The following is a 10830-nucleotide window of genomic DNA, read 5'->3' on the forward strand; positions in this document are numbered from 1 at the left end:
GTAAGTTATGTTGTGAGAACATTTAGGTATCTATGCTGAAAAGCAGAAAGAAATACAGAAACACAAAATTACAGTATGTGTGAAGAAGTTGCAAAGCTATACATTTTTTTCTTTATTTTACTTTTACAGAGTGAAATTAAACTCTACTTAACCCTTTTCAGCTTGCACCCAGACGCAGCTACAGAACATGCAGTATAAAGAACCTACCGTATGTAGGTTTAGGTTTTAAAATAGCCTTATGTTGAAAGATAATGCATAAACAATAATTACATTCAGTTTTACATTAAATTACCCAATCAGACACATACTGTATTTATAATAAGAGAAAAAAATACAAACAAAACGTATACATGCATTTTGAAATTCCTATCTGCAATCACACACAAAACACTACCCACCCACCAAATACTTTTAAAAGTATCCAGCATGTGAAACAATTTATTAAAAGTACACTCAACACAGAACGTTGAAGAAGTCATTGCTTTAAAGATTGCTACAATGTCTCAAGTGAGTGTTTTCGATATTTTTTGGTCTGACCTCTCTGTGAGACGTTAGATAGGGATGTGTTAAATAAAAATTAATGTGTATTACATACAGTAGTTAATGAAACATATATACTGTATATAATAACATATACATCTATGCAAACTCAATGCAGCAATTATGTTGCAAATGTTTTTTTAATTATTCAAACAAAACTTTAATGTCACAAAGTTATGAATTATTTTCTTCATATCTTTAAAAAACCACTGTAGTAAAATTTTATCACCCTTTAATGATCTTCACTGATTATTTTCTTCCAAAAAATAAAAAATATAAATCTTTTATATAAATATATTTCATGTATGCATTAGTTTGTGAAAACACATACTGTATGTGTTGATTTTTTTTAAAACGAAAATAGCCTTGGCAATTTTCTGTTTTACCAATTAAACCCCGAATCTTATCAGCCAGCACCCTACAGATAAGAGCAACTATTTATATAAGTGCTGTGCTACTGTATGTGCAACTTCACAGCAGGAAAGCAATCAGAATGATCCCAATTGTGCTGGCTTCGGTTCTCTTTGCAAGCGGTAAGGGTGAAGATATAATAGGAAGCATTGTGTATAGACTACTTTTTATTTATTTTTTTCCTGTTTGATTCAAAATGTCCAAAGAATTGCTCATGGCTTTAAAGATTTCTTTTCTGTACTTTGTTAAATATAGCATTTTTTCCTCTGCAATAAATAATTACTGCGGCAGAGATATTCATATGTAAGTAAGCAGCGAAAGATAAGTGCCATTAAACTAACAAGCTCATTTAATTGATCCTTTGTGGTGTGTTTATAGTTTTTAGAGGAGGTCGAACAGCAGTGTTCAACTTAATGTCTGAAAAAGAAAAGGAAGTTTTTTTATGTTTTAAAGAAGCTTATATTTAAAAAACATATTTCTGGACCTTGTCAGAAACAGGTCTTTTTCAGCTGCGTAGAAAACTATACAATAAAGCTTCCTAATAGAATGCAATGGATTACAAAACCCAAATTCTGTGTATGATTCAAGTACACAGTATATACAGTATGTGGTATACTGTTCACATGTTTAAATAAGTATTGATTTCTGTTTTTCGATTATTGAAAAGAAGATTCAAGCCCTGAACTACAAAACCACGTACTGTAGCTTATAAATGTGACTTAATTTCTGAAACTTACACAGGGCCTTCAGTTGCATTATAATTCATGAATTGCTTGATACTGTACAAAGGCAAATGATAAAGCTACCTAAAAACAGAATAATCCAGTATGCTCTATATTAGATCAGTGTGTGTTTCATTACGGAAAATTGTACAGTTCAAGCACTTCAGCGGTAGGGTCCAATAGTGTTGAATTGTCTTCCAATTGTAAATATTTTGCTTTTACTGTAAACGCAAACTTTTGGGGTCATAATTGTCGCTAATTTTCTATATTACCAAAATGGAGGCAGCACACTGACATCAAATCAATAGAGCTACTGTATCTGGCACATTCAGTGAGGAAGATTGTTAGACAGTCCAGGGACTCCAGGAAGACCATCAGTGGGGTTTGACAAGTGATGTCTCTGTGGCTCCTCTGCAGCCTATGGGTGCGGCGTGCCTTCCATTGAGCCTATGGTGTCGAGAGTGGTGAACGGACAGGATGCCCGACCATACAGCTGGCCTTGGCAGGTAGAGCACTGTCTGCCATCTCGTGTTTTTTTTATTTTGTCTCTTGTTTGGCTCTTGGAAAGTTCTGCAAATATTAATTCTTTTTGCCAGACACATTTTCTTTGTGGGTTAATGGCCCATTTAATTAACCCTATAATGAAGGGGAGTTGTCACCTACAGAGTTGAGACGTTTTAAGTCAAAATGCTTGTTTTTTTAGTGCATTACATTGCTTTATTGTTCTCTGTGACATATTTGTTTTGTCTTGTGTTATTTTAGTGAACTGAATCGCTTATTTAATACCCATACTATTTTGAGGCATTGATTTTCCAGACTTCTGAGCACCAGGTGGTTATACTTTGAAAGGAGAAAGTGATATTGTGTTTTGACTGTGTCCACAGAGATTTTGTCATTTCAAATACAGGATATATCTTTCAACACACCCCACAGTTTAAGTTGTCAAACACACAATAGGTATAAGATAAAGAGAGTTTGTAAAACTGGGTTTTTCCTATAAGCCTTTGAATTGAGAGAGGGAACATTTTAAGTGTAATTTAGTTTACATAAATTGCTCTGATAATACAGTATAAATTTATAGATTTAGAATGTCCCTTTAAAACAAGCTTTAATAATAAAAATAGAAATGTATTTCCCTATGATTCTTTTAACACTGCAAAAAAATTTGTTTAGTCATATCTAAATTCTAATGTACTGTATTTAGATATGATTTGAGGTATAGCTGGGTAATTCAAGAAGAGCACACTGAGTCAGAATACTCTTGCACACAACTTGTTTTTACCCTGCTCTCCAGATTTCCCTACAATACCTGAAAAATGATGAATGGAGGCACACCTGTGGAGGCTCCTTGATTGCCACCAATTGGGTCATGACTGCCGCTCACTGTATCAAGTAAGTAGAAGCACATAATCAATCCGATGATGATTCTTCAAACACAATGCATGGCATTAGAAAAGGTATTGACAATATCTAGTAATGCAACACACTACGCACTTAAATTAACATAAACACGGTGGTATATTTGCATGGGGTATCCTGTCATAACTCTTCACAAGTGAAGCCTTCAGAGGTTGATGACTTGGCATTAGAGTCAGTTTCTAAGTTCTGCCCAGCAACATTCAAAGGTCAGTATATTCAGACACCAAATTAAGTACGTTGTGTTGGGAGTTTTGTGAAAAGCGTGCAGAGCCGAATGACGGTTGTGCAATGTTATTCAGAGCATCAATGAAATAGGTTAAATTATCTTATCCTCTAAAGACATAAAGAGGGTTTTGGTGACGATATAATGTAGAGACCCATAATCTAACACCCATAACCTGACACAGTCCAATTCCTAGAGTCCAAGTCTAGAGCAGCCAATTTAATACCATCTTGTAAAAGTTATGGTAAACCTTTATATAATAGTGCCAACTTTGCAAACATTTAGCATTTCTAAAGGACAGTAGTATTTATATTTGAATTCAGAGTTCTGGGGTCCTATGGTTTGAATGATTTAAATGATTTCATTGCCTTTATTAGTCTGCAACATACTGTACTAGCACTGTTTCCAAGCGTTAAACCCTCAAGGAAATAGATACCTTTAAAAACTGCATGACTCTGGCCCTCCTTAACAGCAAGTGTGTAACACTGCTAAATCACTTTCTCATTTCTGTAGTTTCAATCCTGGCACGTTTCAGGAAAACCAGAATGTTAACACAAAATATTCATAGCTAGTCGCAACAATAAAAGTCTATTAATTAGTAAACATGTATTATACTTTTCTGTAAATTACAATTGATTTGTTTTCTGGATGCATTAGAACCTTGGCTTTACAAAGCATTCCATATATTTAAATTAAAAAGTTTACAAATAAAGAGCTTTTTACTATTTCATATTCAATTTATTACATTAAGCCTAAGTGATCCAAATACTTCATTTCATAGGATATATATCATCATGTCTGTTGGATATGCATGCATAATTACTTTGCAATAAGCAATACCTCCCTTCAATTAATCCTTTTTAGAATGATGAACTGCTTCAATCTGGAACAGTTAAATAGAAGCTGCCATCAGGTGGTTATTTCTAATGAGATCTTGACAGCATGTTCCCCTTCACACATTCCAGTGGACAGCTGTGCAAACATCTTGCATACAAACAGACTGCTGGGCTTTTTCCTTTGGTATAGCACATGCACTGTGAGATGCAAAAACAACAGCAGGACAGTGTGAATACAAATTAAACAGAAACAAAACAGAGTAAAGCTGAATGTTGTTTCTAATGGTGGCATGCTAAAATGATTAACAAAATACAACATATTAATCAATATTTATTTTCTTACAGGCCCACAGTGAATGGGCAATTACTGGAGGAGAGATACAGCTCTCACTACAAAAACTGTAACTTTTCAGGCAACTTCACATCTGGCTAGTAGCGAAGTAGTGATGTCTGTACCAACAGTCTGAACCTGCGAAAAGAGCAGGTTCCTACAGTCTATTGGCCAATCAATTTAAACAAATGTTAACTGTGAAAGTTTAGTTTGCTTCTGTATGTTGAAATTAATATACAGCTTCTTATACTGCAGGAAAAATATAATAGGGAGGACAAATATCAAAAGAATTAAAATGATCACGCAAAATCTAAACGATTTAGCGATATTTTATGTATCTGGCAAATCACGCACATGCATATATTTTACATATTCACACACTTGTTTAGCCTTTCAGTGCTCCTTAGTGTTATAGACCTCCAGAGAACAGTTTTGCCTGAAATTATGTCTCCTTCACTATTTTGAAATAACTTGTAAATATAGTATGTACAGTAGAGGCCTAGATCAGAGCTTATATTGAATTTTACTACTGATATGTTTTTAGAATCTGGACAGGTACAGAATATTTACACAGAGTGTACTGTGTATACACGACATTTCAGCAAAACCAATGCAAAAATCTAATTATTCATTTCATCCATGCTATTATTATTTCTGCAGCTATGTAATTTCTTACAGAGGACATCACTGACAATTTAGAAAAATATTGCTAGTTTTGTAAGTAGCCATTGACAGAATAAAACATACCCATATACTGTATACCCATATCTTAAGATACCATATTTCTGGTAATACATTTGTATAGTGAACATTACACATTACATTCTTTATTATCATCATGGTGATGCTAATAATAATGATAATAATAATAGTAACGATAATAATAATTAAACTAAATAATAATACAGAATTGAAAGAAATAATAATAACAACAATAATAATTGTATTATGTTGTTGTTTTGCAGCAAGGCCTTAACCTACAGAGTGGTAGTTGGGAAGTACAATCTTTTGATGGATGAACCTGGATCCAAGGCTATCATGGCAGATCAGATGTTTGTGCATGAGAAGTGGAATCCCATTCTGGTGGCTTTGGGGTAAGAGCTGTCAGGTGCCTAAATTATACAGTAAAACAAATGCCTGAGCTCCATGTGAGCTACTGACTTATTTATTCAGGTCTCTGACTGTCATCACTGGGTGGCTAAGCTGCTGACAAGCTTCCAAAATGGTCTCTCCCAGAGCTAACTCAAATATAAATAAATATTGATATGTACAGTATTAATATTGATAGATTAATTAATATAGATCAGAAATGATCACATGAATAACTGTTTTATCTCAACTGATTGGATGCCCGAGGGCAGCTAAGCTCATTCCCCGCAGCTTTCTGGAGAATGTGTTCAAACAAGGCCTCCATCTTAAATTAAGCTACTGCCCTCTCACTTGAAGTTGACATTATAGTGTCTGCCAAACTGTTTTTTTTTTCTAATGAAAGAACATATTCGTTAACAGCATACTTGGATGCACAGTAAACCCAATCAAGAATGTATATTAGAGTTAGAGTGAAATCAAAGAGACAGCATGCTGAAACACATCCACAAATGCATCCATGTTACACCTACGAGTGACATGTAACATTTAAAAATCTCTCTTTAAAAGGAATGACATTGCTCTGATCAAACTTGCTGAGCACGTTACGCTTAGTGACCATATCCAGCTGGCCTGCATCCCCCCGTCTGGGGACATCTTACCCAACAACTACCCCTGCTACATCACTGGCTGGGGCAGGCTCTACAGTAAGACCAATTTCATCATCATTATCTCTTTATCTTTGTCTTCAGTACTGTATGGCCTCACAGCTGTAATGTGAATATCCCTCATTCTCATTACAGCTTATTAATGAGAGCACATTTTAATTATACCTTGATCTCAGTGAGCGGAAGACAATAAAATAATTAAAAAGATCACTGTATTGCAATTATAGTAGAATTAGCTTTCTATGCTAATACGATGGTATTAAAGGTTAACAGCATCGGTGGAAATTGATTAGATTTCTTCTTAGATCCCAAGAACAAAATATAAGACATTAAAATAAAAAGAGAAGAAAAAATGAATAATTCACTACTGTACATATCCTTCTATTCATCCATTTTCTTTAAGTGCTTTATCCTTAGAGAGATGCATTGAACTGGAGCATAAACTGTCAGATGCAGAGCACCAGCAGGACTACATCTTAGACAAAACACCAGTCCATTACAGGACACATACAAATATCCATACAAGGGGCAATTGAGAAATGACAGTTAAAGTAGACAGCATGTTTTGGGACTGGGGGGGAGGAATCTATAGAGTAGTTGAAATCACATGTGAACACTGGGGAACACTGGACAGATCACAGTGAGTACCCCTAGAGCTGTGAAGCCACTTTGCTTCATATTAAAAAGAGGTGGAGTGTGAAAAACAGCTCACATTTCAGCATTTCAGCTCACTTGCAGAGATTCAAAGAAGAGAACGTAAAGCTCAACATTTTGCACAACTGTGGTCATGCTCTGTTTCAGCTAACGGCCCCATTGCTGACAATCTGCAGCAGGCCCTGATGCCCGTGGTGGACCACGCCACCTGCTCTCAGCCCGACTGGTGGGGCATTGCCCTGAGAACCACCATGGTCTGTGCTGGTGGAGATGGCATTGTAGCTGGTTGCAATGTAAGTCTGTGCAGAGTCTGAAACCTGAAGAAGGCCCCACGGCAAAAACGTTGTGTTTTCTTTCTTCTTTTTTTCAGCATGGAATAAACCTATTACTTGTTCCTTTGCAGCCTACGCATGCTGACGCAGCTACCCACCTGAACTACTTGTAGAACCTAGACAACAATGTGCCAGTTCAATTATCTAATTATTTATAACAAGGTGCCACAATTCACCACAGGTCATCTCCCAAAAACTTAATAAGATATCGTCAGTTATTAGGTCATCTACAGTCTAAGTGTCACATTCTCATCTCAATAAAAGTTGGTGTTGCATGGCATGCATTAAAATTTGCAGGCAGATTAAGTTTAGTGACTACAAGTGGAATTCTGTAGTGACAAGACACTCCTTCTGAGACCATAACACTTGGACTTCCCAATTGTTTGCTCTGTTGTACTCAAACTGAAGTGGTTCCAGAAAAGCTCTAAAAATATCTATCACAACCTTTCAGAAACAGTGATACAATATTACTGTAGGGATAACACTTGGCCTTAATGCACGAAAAAGACAATGTAGAAATAATAGTCATTTAAAGAAAACTTCTTACCAGATGCTTAATCATAACAGAGCACCCATTTTATCAGACAAACAGCCCAGAGCAGTTCTGTGCTGGTGTGTGCTGGGGGAAGGCAGACAGTTAGTTGGCTCCTTTACCATTTGAGAAACAGTGCTGCATCTGCAGCTGTACCGGCATTTCAACAGCTTGTGACTGTGGTCTGAACTACTGGCAGTGACATTTACTGTGAGAATCCCAGCTCTCGAGATAAAAATAGGGAACACTAGAGAAGAGTGATTGTGCAATTTTCCTTTATTATGCTTTTTGTGTTATGAATACTGCAAATGTAATATTATTAGTAGTATTATGATTATTAGTATACTCATTAACAATCCATATGCTGAAGATCTCTTTAATAATAAGGATTAGCTAGATAAAGACATGGAATGAAATACAAGGTCAAGGATGAAAATACCCGAGATACTCAGATGTAAAAAGTTTAGTTATATTATTGATTATCATTGTTTTCAGAACAGTCAGACTCATTTGAAAGGTTATCTGGCACTGAGGGTTTTCCACAGAATTCCAAAACAACATAATATCATTTTGAAAGACCCGTGTGTGAGTTTTATATAACACTCTGCTTATATTAATCCCTTGAATAATATAATTCTCTTCTCCATGTGTCACAGGGTGACTCTGGTGGCCCCCTGAACTGCAGGAACGCTGAAGGTATCTGGGAAGTCCACGGAATTGCCAGTTTTGTCTCTGGTTTGGGCTGTAACTACGAGAAGAAGCCAACTGTCTTCACTCGTGTTTCAGCTTTTGATGACTGGGTCGACCAGGTAATATATACTGCAATCCTGACCAAAGGAAATGTCCAATTAGCTAAATGAAACTAGAGAATCTGTACACTTTAATGGAAACTTAAAATACTTCAAGTGTGATATCTCTTGCCGTGACAAGTAAATTACTAAAAAAAATGCAAAGTCTGCAAAGACACTTTAAATATGAGAATTATCTGCAATAATTTATTTTGCTAACTTAAAATAGGAGGTTTCAAAATACCCAAAATACAATTTGTTTTTTTAGCTATAAATTGTGCACTCCCTCTACTTTAAGCTTCCTAGTTTTTGTCTTATGTTACAGGAACCAGTTTTTAAATATTTGTTTTGTTGTTTTTTTTTCAGATCATGAGGAACAACTGAGATAACTGTCTCTGTCTGTGCAATAAACACCTGCAAATCAACATTTACCTCTGAGTGTTTTTTTTTTACCAGCTGTGGAAAAAACAGTGTGCAATGATTAGGAAGGGAAAAAAATAAAACTCCATACTAATTTCTGAAACATCTTATACAGTTAGAGCAGAGTAATGTAATTTCTTTGGTAAAATTAGTGTCTGCTTTCACCCTTGACATTTTTATTCCCAGAGTTAATGGCATGATTAAAACCTTACCATTACTATTAATTGTTGCTGCCAGAAAAAATATACTGTTTTATTATTGAACTCCTGGTGTTCACATGAACTTTCAATGATAGTGAAGAACAAACAAAATATGGTTATTTCTGTGCACTTTAATATAACAATTAAAGATGTTTGAGAGGTGGCTGACACATCTGTGCTTAATTGTACAATTTAAAATGTAGTACTTTTAACTGAAAAAAAGTAATGCAATAAAATGACCAATTAAGATCCTCTGAGGGGATCTTGTCAATAAAAATTGTTCAATCTCAAAGAAATTTAGTCTTAAAAATAATCATACATCTGAAGTTCAAATTTTCAAATACATTATTATGCAATGCATAACGAATAAACATATTAATTTTCAGTTTTATAATGAATTTTGGTGAACTTTGACATTATAGTCTTTTGGGTCAATCAATGGTAAATAAAACAATTAAATATATTATGATTTCATATTGTAAAACAATAAAATGTGACAAAGTCAGGGCGGTGTGAATATTTTGATAGCCACTCTATCATTTTAACAACATGAACATCTAACAGGAACCTAGCTTAATATATTTGTACACAAATATAATAATTCTTCAGGGCACCTTTAGACAAGGCAAATAAGACTCTGCTTTTATTCAAGGGTTTAAGTCTTTATATTGATTTCAATTAATTATAGCAAGCTACTGTATGCTTCACTTTAACATACTGTCTTACAAATGGAGTCTACTGTCTCTTTTCTGCAGCTTGTGTCTCACCCACTATTAATGTTCAAGCACAAACAGGCAAAATCAAACAACACCGTTCAAAGCTTATATTGCAGTCTGTCACAGAGATTAACTCTGTCACTTTGGAAAACTAAAATATTAGACACTAGACATTTATTTTTTTATAAAATGTGTTTCCAGATACATGTCAATTCTTACAAAAGTCCATTAGCTCCAAGAATATTGATGTGTCTCGTGCAAATTATAAAATTGACTCAATCTTTTTTAATAGCTAGGTGTCAAAATTCGTCATTGCATCTCACTTGAAAAAGAAAAGATAACAGGTTGTGCAGTCTGAGACTGGGTAAAGCTACAGTATATGAACGATTATGTGTACATGATAGCTGTATGGTAATGTGAGGGTTTATTATTTTACTGTAAGAATTAGAAATTGGAACAAAAAAGTGAGAGAATGATTTGATGACTGTTACTGTAGGAATCAATCAATCACACATGGATTCTAAATATACAATATACATCAAAAGATGCATAACACACCAAAAAGAGTAATACAGTCTGTTGTGATATGAAAGGCTCTTTCTCTCAGGGTTAAAATATAAACAAAATAATGTAACAAAATAATGGGATATGGTCTATGCTATAGGTTTTATCCATCTCATGTAGATACTGTAAATCACATCATATTTTCAGATGCAAGTAAAAATGCATTTACTATTGTGAACTAAACTATAAAAACCTGTTTGGAAAAAAATAGTTCAACCCTCAATAATTATAGTCTGAGTAAAAAAGCTTCATACTCAAAGATCTGTTGGCAGAATGTTCCTTGACAAGTTTAAATGTCCCACTGGAAACATGGAGTTGTGCTGGCTTAAAATCGTCTGATTTGGCAGTGGCTTGCTGTGTGCTGGAAGAGTCCCAGTGCTGAGAGAGA

The 10830-nt window shown here is 34.9% G+C and overlaps 1 protein-coding gene across 1 annotated transcript; it reads left to right on the forward strand.

Moving 5' to 3' along the window:
* Positions 1-958: 958 nt before the first annotated feature.
* ela3l (elastase 3 like) lies at positions 959-8967 on the forward strand. Its single transcript, XM_088630498.1, has 8 exons — positions 959-1073; positions 2091-2179; positions 2968-3065; positions 5448-5576; positions 6139-6275; positions 7038-7183; positions 8411-8563; positions 8909-8967. Exons 1-8 carry the CDS (start codon positions 1034-1036, stop codon positions 8924-8926), a joined length of 810 nt encoding a protein of 269 aa, XP_088486624.1. The 5' UTR covers positions 959-1033; the 3' UTR covers positions 8927-8967.
* Positions 8968-10830: the final 1863 nt, after the last annotated feature.

The sequence above is a fragment of the Lepisosteus platostomus genome, chromosome 4 (assembly GCF_059453375.1).
Source record: "Lepisosteus platostomus isolate fLepPlt1 chromosome 4, fLepPlt1.hap1, whole genome shotgun sequence".
Classification (NCBI taxonomy): domain Eukaryota; kingdom Metazoa; phylum Chordata; class Actinopteri; order Semionotiformes; family Lepisosteidae; genus Lepisosteus; species Lepisosteus platostomus.